This window comes from Hibiscus syriacus, unplaced genomic scaffold (genome assembly GCF_006381635.1).
Source record: "Hibiscus syriacus cultivar Baekdansim isolate YM2019G1 unplaced genomic scaffold, ASM638163v2 tig00111842_pilon, whole genome shotgun sequence".
Taxonomy (NCBI): domain Eukaryota; kingdom Viridiplantae; phylum Streptophyta; class Magnoliopsida; order Malvales; family Malvaceae; genus Hibiscus; species Hibiscus syriacus.
The window spans coordinates 658,267-673,878 of record NW_024063197.1 but is presented as its reverse complement, the minus strand read 5'-3'; the positions used below and the strand labels follow the sequence as shown (position 1 = coordinate 673,878).

The 15,612-nt window shown below is 35.8% G+C and overlaps 1 protein-coding gene and 1 long non-coding RNA gene across 2 annotated transcripts; one reads left to right on the top strand and one right to left on the bottom strand.

The window, feature by feature from the left end:
- Nucleotides 1–1,286: 1,286 nt before the first annotated feature.
- LOC120172114 (DNA-binding protein BIN4-like) lies at nt 1,287–5,060 on the bottom strand. Its single transcript, XM_039179670.1, has 12 exons — nt 4,768–5,060; nt 4,423–4,601; nt 4,147–4,210; nt 3,574–3,811; nt 3,365–3,426; nt 3,223–3,276; nt 2,633–2,750; nt 2,265–2,311; nt 2,155–2,181; nt 1,963–2,038; nt 1,658–1,788; nt 1,287–1,565 (listed from the first exon to the last, which is right to left on the bottom strand). Exons 1-12 carry the CDS (start codon nt 4,813–4,815, stop codon nt 1,461–1,463), a joined length of 1,149 nt encoding a protein of 382 aa, XP_039035601.1. The 5' UTR covers nt 4,816–5,060; the 3' UTR covers nt 1,287–1,460.
- LOC120172115 lies at nt 2,244–15,237 on the top strand. Its single transcript, XR_005520938.1, has 3 exons — nt 2,244–2,383; nt 5,005–5,007; nt 15,227–15,237. It is a non-coding gene; the product is annotated as an uncharacterized LOC120172115 (long non-coding RNA).
- The last annotated feature ends 375 nt before the right edge of the window (nt 15,238–15,612 follow it).

The following is a 15,612-nucleotide window of genomic DNA, read 5'->3' as shown; positions in this document are numbered from 1 at the left end:
AAAATGATCTAGTAACTCCTACCCAGAGCAATATAGCAAAATATAGATCCAGTAGTGCCTTAAAGGTGAAGAATGAAGATAAAAGGAAAGCCCTTGATAACCATCAATTACCAGTAGTGTATTAGCATGAACTTCACTTGGATTATTCTAGAGTACAAGACAAATAATTAAAACTACGCCGAGTCAAATATTATCCTCCGAAATTAAGCAGCAAAAGCACGAAAATTTGAACCAAGTAACTACAGAACTGAAGATTAAAAATAACTAAATTGAGATCACAACTCGAGAGAAAGAACAATAAACCCCAATAAAGGAAATAACGTGTAGACCTAAAAAGAAATGAAAATAATTCAAAAAGGAAAGAAAAACCCAAATTCAAATCCCAGAAACTAGATCTAATCCAATTCACCAAAACGAAAATCAAATCATACTAACACTTGAACAAAGAAATATGATTCATTCAACCCAAAAATAATAAGGGGAAAACTGGATCGAGTGAGGAAATTTGGTACCTTTCTCGAGGATTCCAATGGAGGGGATTTGGAAATAACTAGAAAAGGATGTTAAAATCAAGCTTACCAGCAAGAAAATCCAAGCTGAAACTGAAAATCCTGTGAGCAAAAGCAGATCCAAGCTGCCGAATCACTGTTGCTCAAAATACAGATCTAACCTGGTATACAGGCTCTGGACTGCTGTAGATGTTTAGACAAAGCCGATCGTGACAGAGAATGTATTTTCACTTTATTTGAAAGTATCACAAAAAAGTTAAATTCCGAAAACAAGAAGGACGAATACCCAAAAACGAATCAAATTGAGCACTGTACTGAAGCAAACAAGTTCAGCCCCAAAACGAAATAGATAAGGATTGGGTTTACAAATCTGTAATTTTCAGGGCCTGTAATCCTCAGAAGATGTAAATCAGAACCGGCGAGAACGGCTGAAAGACTCAACCCTTAGATGAGTTCGTGGAAGAAGAGAGCTTACAATCTATAAAATAACGGTAAACGAAAATCAAAACTCAGAGGAGAGAGAAAGAGGAGAAAAAAATCCAATCAAAAACAAATCACTGGCCTTCACAAACATATCATAATAAATCCCCACAACTTAATTTACTCATCTATGGGGGTATACCATACCACTAAACTTTGCACGTGTTGCATAATCATCGGATATCCAAGATTTTAATCTTGCACCACTAAGGTCTAATGTCTCGTATATTTTTTGAGTGTCCATATTGTTTTTCCAAATGCTAAGTCAATAATATTAAAATAATAAAACACCATAAATTAAAATAAAAAATACTTATTTTAAGATTGTGGGCATTCAATAATATTACGTTTGCGTATGATTAGTGAAAAAAACAGAAAACATTCTAGCTATGGGATGTGATTCAGAGTCGTGAAAGATGCTAATACAATGATACCAACCATCATTGGCAAAGCATTGGCTTGTCTTCTCATTCATTTCTTGGCCTTGGGTTTCTTCGAGACGGCCGTCTTCTTTCTTGCTTTCTTGGCTGGCTGCGACTTTCCTCCACCAGTTTTACCTCTCTTCCGGGATGCCATCTACACCAACAGAGATGCATTCAAATATGAATAAGCATTCAAAGTTCATTTTAACAGAGATGCACTTTAGTCAAAGTGGTTTGAATGCATAAATATGTTTTCTCTGCTCTTCCTTTGGATTTCCCATTCATTTGCCCATCAATCTCCTCATTTTGATCAGTTTGATGCTTCGGCATCTTCTCAGCTTCATCTTCAGAATCAAACGAGAAGCCCTCTAGTGTTCCTATCATCGTCAAATCATATCAAATATCATGAAGTGAGCAAGAAGTATATGTCAAAATATGAACCATAATCTAATATTAGATGGAAGCACTAGTTGCCCAACCCACAGTCTCGTTTCTTCTCGCCAGAAAATGAATAACTAAATACAAAAAATAAAAGGCTACAATAAAGGTACCTTCCACCATTGTTTCTGCTTCATAAACATTGGATTGTGGCTTCATCTGAATGAAGTCATTCATGATAGCCTCTATCTGAGAACAGAATATGCAATTCAGAGGAGCAATAAAGAAACTTAACAGCAACATTCAGGAAACGAACAAGCCTCTGACTGATCAAAGCAATGCCGACGTTAATTTTTAGGACAAACCTTAGCCTCAGTCTGACCAAAGCTAACCTGTACAACAACAAAAAAACTTGGTAAACAATATCAATACAATCACTAATGTCCACAGAGAATGCAAGACAGAATTTACACACGATGCAAAATGTTCTGGAAGGCACTATTGTTGTTTTGTATATGGTTCCTGAAAACAAAAATAAGCCATTTAAAACCAGTCATGAGAGACTAAGAAAGATAAGGTCTTCAAACTAGAACTGTTGTAAGGACAAGATTTAATTAGAAAAAAGAAGTACAAACGCATAGAGTTTAACTGAAAATTCAGTAACTTGCTGAACTTGAGTGCAGAGCAAGTCCAAGTATATAAGAATATATCTGTGTTGTCTACCCTCACAGTGTCAGTAACTCACCAACCATTCAGAGATGATAATTTACAAGTCCAAATATAAAATAAACATATATATCATATAAACCAAAGAAGAGCAGTCAAACAACATATGACACATGCCTTTTAAGTCTAAGAACATCTCATGATTTTCAGATGCAGAACCAGAAACTACAATTCGACCAACGGCCCCTATATCGCCACTCAAATCTATTGAATCCCCTTCGCACTCAACAAGTGCCTGCACAAGCCAAAGATTTCTCGTTAATCACCGACTCCTTTTCACTGTAGACATGTGATCACAAGGCTAAAATTTATTTAGTTAATTCTATAATATTTAAGATCTCTGTAACATAAAATATATTTTGTTTATTTGAGGCTTCCACTTTGGCAGACAAAATCAAACCAAACTAGCAAGTTTTAGATTTTGAATTAAAATAAAAGCAGGAAGCTAAATCCTTAAAAGGCCACATGTAGAGATACCAAAAATACAAGTTATTTATTTCAAAAATATATATACATATATATATATACAAGGTATGACTGGTTTCCCAGGTTGTTTGCAGAGCTTTAGTGACTAAGAAAAGTGACAAAATTAATAATTTCAGATTATTTCCTAGGCATTGTCAATATAATCCTTCTTGAAATTCGCAGCCAATTCTCTAGGGAAGCTAGTTGTAAATGAGCAATAAATATGACAAACTGTATCCTACCTTTGAGCGTTGAACTTTATCAGACAGAACCAAAGGCAACCTTGAGGGTGAAACCTATATATTATAAATGTTGAAGGATTCAGTGAATTGTAGGTTCAGATGACAAAAAAGACACAATCATGGTTGCTACCAACATTCTTACATGAGGTTCAAAGTGCTTCTCCGATGCTGCCTCCTCAGATGTTTCCACAGTACCATCATTTTCTGTAACAGAATCAGACATTGCATGTGAAGCAACTTTGGTAACTTTATCACATAAATGGTCTTTGCATCAGCTATATGAATGTTTTAAGCAAGCCAAACCCAACATAAGTTAAAATAAAATTTTACAGTACAAATCCAGTACCATACCTGTAACCTTTGCACCATCTTTCACATTCTTCTCCTTTTTGGGAGTCTGACCCCCAATTTTTACCCCCATTTTCGGAGATATTCCTTTAGATGTCTTCTTTTGTTGAGCCTTTTCAATTCTGCCAGTCAGAACTGGATCACTGGTCTCACCACTTTCTTGAGATGAAGACCCTTTCTCCTTCCTTCCAGGAGAAGACTCTGAATCCGATGACAATGTCCAAATTGAATGATTTGCTGCCTGTTCAACATCCAACTACTTCCATCAGCACCCATATTAACAGTAGCCCACCAACCTAATCAGAGTAATACCAGGTTGGTTATCATAATATAGTACATGTCTCAAATATATGAAGTAAAATTTGCATTATAAAGCTTTTATCATCCTGTTAAATGAATGAAAATGGTTTTGTTCTATCATAAAACGATTCTTTCCCAAAGCAAAAATGTCTTTAGGGTCTAAAATCATTTTTTTAAGTTTGATGACAATTTTGATAGACCATGACATGCTATATAATAAAGGAGAAGCTTGAATTGGGTAATCCCAAGCGAAGGCAAGGCAATGTGAAATCTTACATGAGACCCCAAGTCTTTCTCGGACATTTCTTCCAAAGAAACCTTTCCATCCTCCTCACTCCCTGTATCATTGCTAAAAGTTCACAGTGCACAAGTTGTAAACAACAAAGTCAAGTTCAAAGAAAGGGCTCAGAAATCAAAAGTTGATATATTACATATTTTTTTCACAATTCATTTAAGAATCATTTCAGTTATTTGGAAAAAACCTAATGTCAATTCTTAACATTAATAGGAGTATTACTCCTTTTTACCTTCCTGTTTTTTTTCCGAAGATATCGGTTTTCATTTTTTTCCCGAGGTGTTTGATCTACTTTATCGTTGTTTACATTCTTCTTTTCCAATTTTGATGACCTGTGTAGAATGATGTCTTCATCATCAGTTTTATCCTCCCCGAGCGGGCTACCATTTGGCAAAGAATCGGAATCCGAAGATAATGTCAACTTAGAAGTTGGTGCCTGGAAGCAAAGTTAATTCCCACCATTCAGTTAGAAAACAACGCGAAGGTGCAAGAATAAGCTAACTGCTATAGGGTTTACGAATGAAAAATCTGATTAACACCTAAATTTGTAGCCATAAAAAGATGATGGGGGGAAATATAGTGAAAATGCAGGGTAAATATACCTGAAAAGAGCGCAGCCAATCTGGAGAATCTTCCCTGGAGCTGTTCATTCCTCACCAATTGATCTTCCCTGGTATTAGATAATACAAATTATGACTTGAGCAGCACTTACAAGCTGCGAAAACACAAAACAAAATCCAAAGACACCAAAGAAATTGTTAACAGGGAAACCCTAAAAGCCTAAAGCCAAACAAATTAACTGTAATGCAACGGTGCTGGGTGTAGAAAATAGATTAAAGAGAGTAACAAACACTGAATAAGAAATTCAGACGGAAAGTGGGTAAAAGGAGGAATAAGAGGAACAGAGGGGCTCTTATGAAGTTTGGGCCAATGCCCTAAAGAATCAGGGAAGGTGAGTCAGTGACTCGTTGAGTTTGGGATGGGATTTGATTCGAGAGTTAAAGCAGAGTCGGGAATAAGAGGAACAGAGGGGCTCTTATGAAGTTTGTTTAATCTTGAAGATTAAACATTCCCTGGGCTCGATTCTCGCAAGCTTTGCGAGTGGATCAGCAATCATGTTCTTTCACAAATCTTAATTAACTAAGACTTTCAAGATTTTATTGGATGGAATATATATTTCTAAAAGTAAATTAGATTGTTTCTTATTTATAACGTGGTGAATGAAAATGTTTTATGCAAATAATATATTTATAAAAATTATTTTTAAAATGATTGTTGATAGAGTAATGAAATAACTTTTATATAAATTCATTGCTCTTATTAATTCAGGATACGCTAATCAATATTTCAAGCGTAATACTTTTAACCCAAATCAAAAGGGACAAAATTAGAAAAAATACAAGGGTTGTAAAAAGGAATTAGGAAATTACGATGAGTGAAAATTATTTAGGAAATTATGATATTTTTATAGTGATTTAGAATTTGTTATAACTAAAACTTGTAACGAGAGATGAATGATAAGTTCTAATAAAATATTATTTTTATTAGAATTTGTTATGTTCTCGTGACGGTTATTTATTGAAACTTGTCACCTCATGTGATGAGTTTAAAGTCATTGTAATAAATGTTATATATTTTTAAATAATTTTTTACCAATTGTATATTTTAAATTATTTTTGATATAAACATTAACATGCTAATTTCGGATTAGAAGTATGTGATTTATAAAGAAAATACGATTTTTCTTTCAAGAGAAGAGTGAGTTTGGTTTAAAGTAAGGAGTGGCAACAACATTGTTTTTTATGTTTTCACTTTTGTTTTTTTGGTGTAATTCCTTTTTCTCGTATCTATCATTCAAAGATATCACATGAGACATAAAAAAAATTCTTATCGAAAACCAGTAAAATTTTATTTCTTTGAAACTAACAATAATTCATAATCCATTTAATCACATAAAACACATTTCTAATTATTAGACATTCAAACTAAGTTCATTTTTTTACAACCAAACACACGTTAATAAGATAATTAAATCTCTGACTAATATCCATCATCACAACATAAGCAATGTAACGTCCTAGTTCCGAAGACCAAGGAATTAGTAAGCCACACGAAAGTGGCTAACCCAAAAAATTTTCTTTTTAAAACAATCATAAGATCAATTTAGAGAAAACATTCATCATAATCGTAAAATAAAAATAAGAGTATTTAAGGTTACAAAGCCCCCAAAATACATCTGAACTGACTTTAAAGATTACTACAAAATACAGTTATGACTCGAATACCAAAAGGTCCATATACAATACATGCATCTACAATATACTCAAGATGTACTTCAATGATGTTGTTGGTCTGGAAAGCTGATTGTGCAATAAGCTCCATGAAATGCTCCTCTTAAGAACCTGCACGCGGAAACAAATTCCGAATGCTAAGCTCACAAGCTCAGTGTCACACTAATAACCAAACTATACTATATGTGACCATTATATGGTCATGCTTGCTAACATACTTATTTGCATATGAAATATTCCAACTACACATACAAAAAAGGCAACATCATGGTACGGTCGGAGTGTTTTGCTATATCTTAGAGACATAAATCCCTCTAGACTACCTAGGGTGAGATTTAGAGTTTCTACATCGGAATTACTCACCCAACCAACCTACTTCAAACGAGTACTTAGGGCATCTGCGCCCGGTCGGTAAGAAGTGCCTTGTGCACTAATTAAAACTTGTCCAGACATCTTACTACATGAGCGTTTATCTAGCTACTAGAGTAATTCGGGTGTCCCGAGCATCAAACAATGCTAGTTTTATCATTTATTATATTATATTGTTTCTAGATGTAGTTATAGTCATTTACATTGTTCTCGCTTAAAGTCTTATATATGGAGTTTAGACGACCTTTAATCCTTAATCAGGAGTGTTTAAGATGAAATAGATTTCTTATTCAATTCAAGACAAGGGTATCGATACTAGCTTTAAAGTATATATACTTCTATATAAGGGTATCGATATTTCCCTGAGTGTCAATACTAAAAATGACTTCGATGTTTGAAAAATTTACTGAGTATCAATACCCTTATCTAGGGTATCGATACCTTCTCCCCAATATAGATACTCCCTTGAGTATCGATACTACCCTTTGAGTATCGATACTCTTAAAATGAGTATCGATACTCGCAGCTAGAACACCCTATTATTTTGACCACTCAAAGAACTATACATGTACTGTTCATGTAGTATCGATATTGTTACCCAGAAATGCCCAATTTTGGGCACAAAAATCAACCTAATACTACCTATTCTCCCATTTTAAGTCCATCAAATGATGTTTAAGTCTTATATGATATGTTAGGGGTCATAAAGTGCTAATTTTCATGCTTAATAAGAACATATACTAGCATCCACCATGAATACGCTCCCATGCTTCATAAACTAACGCAAGCCAACAAGTTTACTAAATGACCCACAAATAGTACATGAAGGTTAGAAATGTGTTACTTTGATTTCCTAGCTGAAGAAAAAGTCCTCAATCAACCAAGTGTTGACTTCTCTTTCCCCTTGGCTTTAGAACATTATCCAACTTCTTTCACTAATACAATATGGGAAAATGAGTTACTAGCTTGTTTGTGAGACTAAAATGAGACTAAGAACACTTTCTTAACTCAAATTTATAGAAAATGAGCTAGAAATCCTAGTTTCCTAAACTTCTAATAAACCCCATCTATGTCTATAGTGACAAACCTTTGAGATTGAGAGCTTGAATGTAAGCTTGGGGTAAGTAGTTTTTGATTCTTACCTTATAAATTTCGTACTAAGCTTGGAAGGCTACCATGATTTCACATTTGCTATGTTTCTTTAAAGGAGAAAAAAAAAGATGGAGATGAAGATGAAGAGAAAAAGTAGGGACAATGAATGGTGAAAGTGAAGGAAACAGGGGAGTAGGTAAGCAACATTACATCATCCTCATTAAACAAAATCAGTATTTGTTTGGAATGAGGGTACAATTGCTCTTTTAATCCTTTATCTTTCACTTAGAACATAAATGATCCTAATCTATACCATTTGGGCCTAATATAAGCGTACTATCTATTCTTAACTTGGTCCAAGCTATTCTATATATCTATTGGGCTCGTTAAATTCCCCTCGGGTTAGACCAAAACTACTAACCTGGGATTTGGGGTGTTACAACCCTTCCCTCCTAATAAGAAATTTCATTATCAAAATTTACCTAGATAGAAGAGATGCAGATACTGAAGATGCATATCTTACTCGGTTTCCCACGTTGCCTCCTCGACACCATGATTCCTCTATAGAACTTTTACTAGGGGAATCTTCTTGTTTCTTAGTTATTTCACGCCTTTTACTAGCATCCTTACCAACTCTTCCTACTAGGTCAAGTCTTGGCTCACTTCAACATGCTCTAATGGTAAGATGTAGGAAGGGTCAGAACGATACCTCCTAAGCATGACACATAGAACACGTTATGGATTCACTCCAACTCCGGGGGTAAAGGTAACTGATATACCACTGGTCAAACCCTCTCGAGTGTCTTATAAGGCCTTATGAAGCGCAGGGTTAACTTTTTTTGCGCCCAAAATGAAGTACCTTTTTCCATGGAAACACTTTAAAGAAAACCTTGTCTCTCACGGTAAATTTGATGTCCTTCTGCTTCAAATCCATATAAGATCTTTGCCTATTGGATGTTTATTTCAACTGACTCTAAATTAACAAAATCTTCTCTTCAGTTTCCCTAATCAAATTCTGCCCCACTATCTTTTCTTCACTAAGTTTGATCCAACAAACTAGAGTCCTACACTTGCGTTTATATAAAGCCTCATATGGAGCCATTTGAATACTAAACTGATAGATTTTACGTAAAATCCACTAGTGATAGATAATTTTCCCAACTACCTTTTAAGTCAATGATGGTGCATCTAAGTATATCTTCGAGGACATGAATAATATGCTCAGACTGGTCGTCTGTCTGAAGATTGAATATGGTACTAAAGTGTAACTTGGTGTCGAGGGTCTTATGGAGAGCTTTCCAAAACTAGGAAGTAAATCTTGGATCTCTATTAGATATGATTGAGGTCAAAACTCAATGCAACCTCACTATTTCGCGGATATAGAGTTGTGCTAACCTCTCTAAGGTATTAGGAGAAAATGAGTTGATTCCGTCAACCAGTTAATCATGACCCACACTGCGTTGTGTCTCTACCTAGTCGTCAATAACCCGTTCACGAAGTCCATAGTCACTCTATCCCACTTTCACTATGGAATTTGGATCAACTAAAGTAACCCTGAAGGAACTTGATGTCCCACCTTAAATTGCTACTATACTAAGCACTTGCCAATAAACTCAGACACTTCTCTTTTCATGCCCAGCCACCAGTACAAAGATTGAAGTTTTTGATACATCTTGTTACTACCTGGATGAACTGAAAGCGGACTACAATGTGCTTCATAGACTACAAAGCTTACTACAATGACTCCTAAAGAAAAACATGTCCTCATTGCACAACTCGAAACCTAGGACCTCACCTCGACAGAGTTGCTCCACATGAGTTCTTATGTGATCGTTCGAATCTTGTAATCTCTTGACTTTGCTCACTAACTTGACTTCTACCCGAAGCTCAGCTAATAACCCTCCATCTATAGATATATTCAAGCATGCCAACAAGGCTCACAACTTAGACATTGACTTTCTGCTCAGAGTATCTGCAACAAAAGTTTGCTTTCCTCGAGTGGTAGTCAACCACGCAGTCATAATCCTTTAGTAAATCAACCCATCTATATCGCCTCGAGTTCAACTCTTTCTGAGTGAGTAGGTACTTAAGGCTCTTATGGTCGATAATGATATGTCACTTCTTGCCAAACAAGTAATGCATCCATATCTTAAGCACAAAAATTATTGTTGCAAGCTCTAAATTGTGGGTGGGATAATTTCGCTCGTGTGACTTGATTTGATAGGATACATAAGTTAAAATTTTTTCTTCTTGCATAAGGACACACTCGAGACCATTTAGCAAGGATCGTTATACACTGTGAATTCATTTCCTGACTCTGGTTGGGTTAAAACGATAGCTTGAGTTAATATAGTCTTCAACTATCAAAGCACTTCTATCGCTTCTTGTCCCATACAAATTGAACTCCATTCTGAAGTAGTTTAGTCATTCGGGTAGCTATCATCAAGAAACCTTCTACAAATCAATGATAGTAACCGACAGGACCCAAAAAGCTACGCACTTTGATTACATTCTTCGACGGTTCACATTCTAAAATAACCTGAATCTTCTAGGGATCAACTAGATACCATTTGCTTCCAAAACATGACCAAAACATGAGACCTCAGATAACTAGAACTCATATTTCCTGAACTTGGATGTCAGTCATGCTCTTGCTCGAATCGTGAGTACACAAGGATGTCATTTATAAAGGCCACCAAAACCTGGTCTAAGTATGAGTGGAACACTCAATTCATTAGGTCTATAAATGTCATCAGGGTGTTGGTGAGCCCAAACAGCATCACAAGGAACTCATAATGACTATATCTCGTCTTAAACATCGTCTTTGCTATATCGGCCTCCTTAACCTTCAACTAGTAGTTTCCCAACCTTGGATTTACTTTAGAGAACACACATGCCCCCTTAAGTTGGTCGAAGAAGTTATTTATCCTAGGGAGTGGATATCAGTTCTTAATAGTTAACTTGTTCAGCTGATGGTACTCGATACACAACCTCATCGAGTCATATTTCTTCTTTACAAAAAGGATTAACGCTCCCCAATGAGAAATGCTTGGTTGAATAAAACTCTTGGAGTTGGAATTTCAACTCTTTGAGCTTCGTCAGTGCCATGTAGTAGGAAGTAATAGACATTGGTGTGGAACCTAACAACACCTCAATGCCAAATTCTAACTCTTGATTTGGCGGTAACCTCGAAAATTCTTCTGGAAACAAATCATTAGAAGCTCAAACTATTCGAATATTATTGATAGTGGGAACATAAATCTAAGCATCGATCACATGAGCTAAAAAGGCTTCACAGCTCGATCAATCATCTTTTGTGCCTTTACTGCCAAAATGATCCTTAAACTCCCAAATATCTTGCCAAACATCACCACTTTAATGTCATCATCCTTTCTGAGCTTGAGTTATCTAACCTTACACCTTAAGCTAGCATTTTTGCTCTAAAAGTCAATCCATGCCCAAGATTATATCGAACTCTTTAAATAACAACTCCATTAGATCGACAAGGAAAATTTGACCTTGAATTTCTATTGGGCACTAACGGTGAATCTTGTCAACCAGAAAATCCAACCGTAAAGGACTGGACACTTTGACTCCTATCTCTAAATCTTTGGCTGAAAGGTTTCTTTCTTGGGCTAAATCATAACATATATAAAAGTGGGTGGATTCTGGGTTTACTAATGTTGTAATTGGAAATGAAAACACAGTAAAAGTACCTGAGATCATATCAATTGCATCACACTATTCTTAAGCTTGGACAACATATTGACAGGCGATTACTTGAGGATCTGAATCAGTTATAGATCTAGCAGTGCCCCCACTGTGGTATCCAGAAGTAAAACTCTACCTCTAGAGGGTCTTTGACCCTTCTGAACTAATAAAACTAACATTTGGATAGGTGCTAGGGTCATACTTTGTGCCTCTGGGTTATCCTAGACAAAATGGTCTAGTGATCCACAACCAGAACACCCTATAGTCCTGAAATGACACGCTCTGAGGTGTCTCTTCCTACAAGTCAGACAGGTTGGATATGACATCTTCACAGATCCGCTGGCACTTGCCACTAGCACTATCGACAAGGGTCTCCTACGAGGCCTTGATCTACCCTCACGGTCTGAGCTCTAGGACAGTCTTCGTTGGGGTCCTCGACGATCCCTAAGAGTCTCTAACTCTCTTGGCTGGTGCCTGAGTGAGTCTCAATGACTCTATTGTCTTTTGAATCTTTCCTGAAGTAGTAACTTAAGATCTATATATCATCAATAAAACCTTCTCGATCTCCTTATCTTAGCAGGTCAACTCGATGAAGATCCTAGGTGGTTCGGTAACTAGGTGGGTAAGAATGTTGAAATGGAGGCCTTCCCTTAACCTCCTATAATAGTGGTACTTAGATACTACTGACTTCGATGTATATTGACTCAACTAGAGAAACTCTCTCTAGCACTCCATCAGCGATCGATCCTCATAGATCAGATGAAGGAAAAAGTCCCTCAAGTCGTCAGTGCGAGCCTCCCTAATATACTTCTGTCGAAACTCGAAAAAAAGTGCTCCTACGTCAATCTCTCCGACTCCATGGCCAGTTCGATGGTCTTGTACCAATCTATGGTGTCACCCTTCAACATGTCAGTGACGTGTAGAGAGTTTCTTTAAGCCACTAGTTTGCAGCGATAGGGTCATCATGACTAGAACTAAAGAAGTTAGTCGTTTGGTATTTGTAAAGACTCTCGAATAGGGACTCTTGATAAGTCGCTACTACAGGGGCTAGCGGTGAAGGTGGGGTAGGTGGTATAGTTGGAGTCCTAAGGATGACTCTCACTATATGTTATAAGGCTATTGTTAGATCCTTGAAGAATATCGCCTCAACAACCCCAACATCTCATCGAACATCAAACGCATCACCGATGTCATCCACTAAGAAGGCACGACCCTCCTCTCTACCCTCATGGCTAGGGGTTATACTATCATCCATGGCATAACTCTGAAATTTAGACAAGAGCAAGGAGTTATTATCACTATTCCATACATAAAAGTACTCTTAAAATTCTAGGGCATGTACACATATATAGACCCTTACTGAATCTAATTGGCGGGTCCTAAGAAGAACTAAACATGACGTTTTGATACCATTAAATGGAACATCTTAATCCACTACAATTTAAAGACCAAGGAATTGGTACGCCACACAGGACCACTGAAGTAGCTAACCCAACCTTTTTCCTTTTTAAAACAATCATAAAACGAATTTAGAGAAAACGTCCATCATAATCGTAAAATAAAATAGGAGTATTTAAGCTTACAAATTGGGATCCCCCAAAATACATCCGAACTGACTTTAAAGAGTATTACAAAATAAAATTACGACTCTAATACCAAAAGGTCCACATACAATACATTATCTCTACAACATACTCAAAACGCACTCCAAAGATGTTTTCTGTTTGGAAAGTTTACTCTGCGATAAGCTCCATGAAATACTCCTCTTAAGAACATACGCACATAAACAAGTTTCTAATGTTGAGATCTCAAACTCAATTCCTCACTAATAACCAAACTACAATATATGTGTCCATTATATGGTCATGCTTGCTAACATACTTATTTGCATACGAAAGATTCCAACTAAACATACATACAAAGGCAAGATCATGGTGTGGTCGGAGGGTTTTACTACATCTCAGAGACACACACCCCTCTAGATTGCCTAGGGTGAGATCCAAAATTTCTATATCAAAAATACTCACTCAACCAACCTACTCCAAACGAGTACTTGGGGCATCTACTCCCAATCGGTAAAGAAGTACCTTGTGCACTAATTGAGACTTGTCTGAAAATCTTACTAGGTGAGTGTTTATCTAGCTACTCGAGTAACTCGGGTGTCCTGAGTGTTTCTCAAGCATCAAACAAGGCTAGTTTTATCATTCCTTTAATTATATTGTTTCTAGATGTAGTTATAGTCATTTACATTGTTCTCGCTTGAAGTTATATATTTAGAATTTAGATGTCCTTTAATCCCTTAATCAAGAGTGCTTAAGATGAAATAGATTTCTTATCCAATTTGAGATGAGGGTATTGATATTGGCCTTAAAGTATTGGTACTTCTATATAAGAGTAGCAATACTACATTGAGTATCAATACTAAAAATGGCTTCGATGTTTGAAACATTTGTTGACTATTGATACCTTTATTAAAGGTATCATTACCTTCACCCTAGTATCAATACTCCCTTGAGTATCGATACCAAAATAAGATACTGGAATCCTAAATTCTAAATTGGTATCAATACTACCATTCAAGTATTGATACCTAGAGACAATATCAATACTCTTAGAATGAGTATCGATACTCGCAGCTAGAGAACTCTATTGTTTTGACCACTCGAAGAACAATATTGGTATTGTTCATGTAGTACTGATATTGTTGCCTAGAAAATCCTTATTTTAGGCATAAAAAGCAACTAATACTACCTATTCTCCCCCTTTATGGGCCACCAAATGGTGTTTAAGTTTTATGTGACATGTTAAGGGACATAAAGGGTCATATTTCATGCTTAATAACACCATATATTAGCATCCACCGTGAATATGATCTAATGCTTCATAAACTAACACAAGCCAAAAAGTTTACTAAATGACCCACAAATAGTATATGAATGTTAGAAATATGTTACCTTGATTTCCAAGCTGAAGGAAAAGTCCTCAATCAACCAAGTGTTAATTTCCCTTTCCCTTAGCTTTAGAACATTATCTAACTTCTCTCACTATTATAATATGGGAAAATAAGTTACTAACTTGTTTATGAGACTAAAATGAGACTAAAAACAGTTTCCCAAACTCAAATATAGTAAAAACAAGCTAGAAATCCTTATTTTGCTAAACCCTTAATAAACCTCCATCTATGTTTATGGTGACAAACCTTTGAGATTAAGATCTTGAATGAAATCTTGGGGTGAGTAGATTTTGATTTTTATCATAGAAACCTTATACTAAGCTTGTAAGGCTATCAAGATTTCACCTTTGCTATGTTTCTTAAAGGAGAAAAAAGATGGAGATGAAGAGAAGAAGCATGGGACAAGGAATGGCGAAAGTGAGGGAAATAAGGGGAGTGGGTAAGCAACATTACATCATCCTCATTAAACAAAATCAACTATTGTTTGAATGGAGGTTATAATTTCTCATTTAGTCTTCTATCTTTCACTTAAACCATAAAATGATCCCAATCTCTACCATTTAGGCTTAACAAAAGCCCATTATCTATTCTTAACTTGTTCTAAGCTATTCTATAAGTTTATTAGGCTCGTTAAATTCCTCTCAGGTTAGCCCAAAATTACTAACCCGGGATTTGGGGCATTACAAGCTAACTTTATAACTTATTAAATCTAAGTCTGAGTAAAACTTATTCCAATATAATTAACATATACATGTTGGATGAACTTGTCAAAATAAATCATATGGATGTCATTACTGATACTTTAAGCGTGTTTTTTTATAGTTAGATGTTAAGCTCTCCTTTCTCCAATATTAGCTTTTAACCTACGTGTGGAAATCACCACAAACGAAATATACACTTAGTGAGGCATAATCAATAATATAAATAAAGCATAATAATAATATGAAGCATATCATATGATAATTTATGCATATACAAAATAGACTTATACCCCAATCATTTCTAAAATGAAGATACCTTAGATCATCAAG

Excerpts from the sequence above, each read along its gene's own strand:
- LOC120172114 (XM_039179670.1), bottom strand. The coding sequence starts at position 4,815 with ATGAACAGCTCCAGGGAAGATTCTCCAGATTGGCTGCGCTCTTTTCAG. Across the intron at positions 3,812-4,146 it reads AGAAAGACTTGGGGTCTCAT|GCAGCAAATCATTCAATTTG; the intron begins GTAAGATTTCAC and ends GATGTTGAACAG. Across the intron at positions 3,277-3,364 it reads AGAAGCACTTTGAACCTCAT|GTTTCACCCTCAAGGTTGCC; the intron begins GTAAGAATGTTG and ends TATAATATATAG.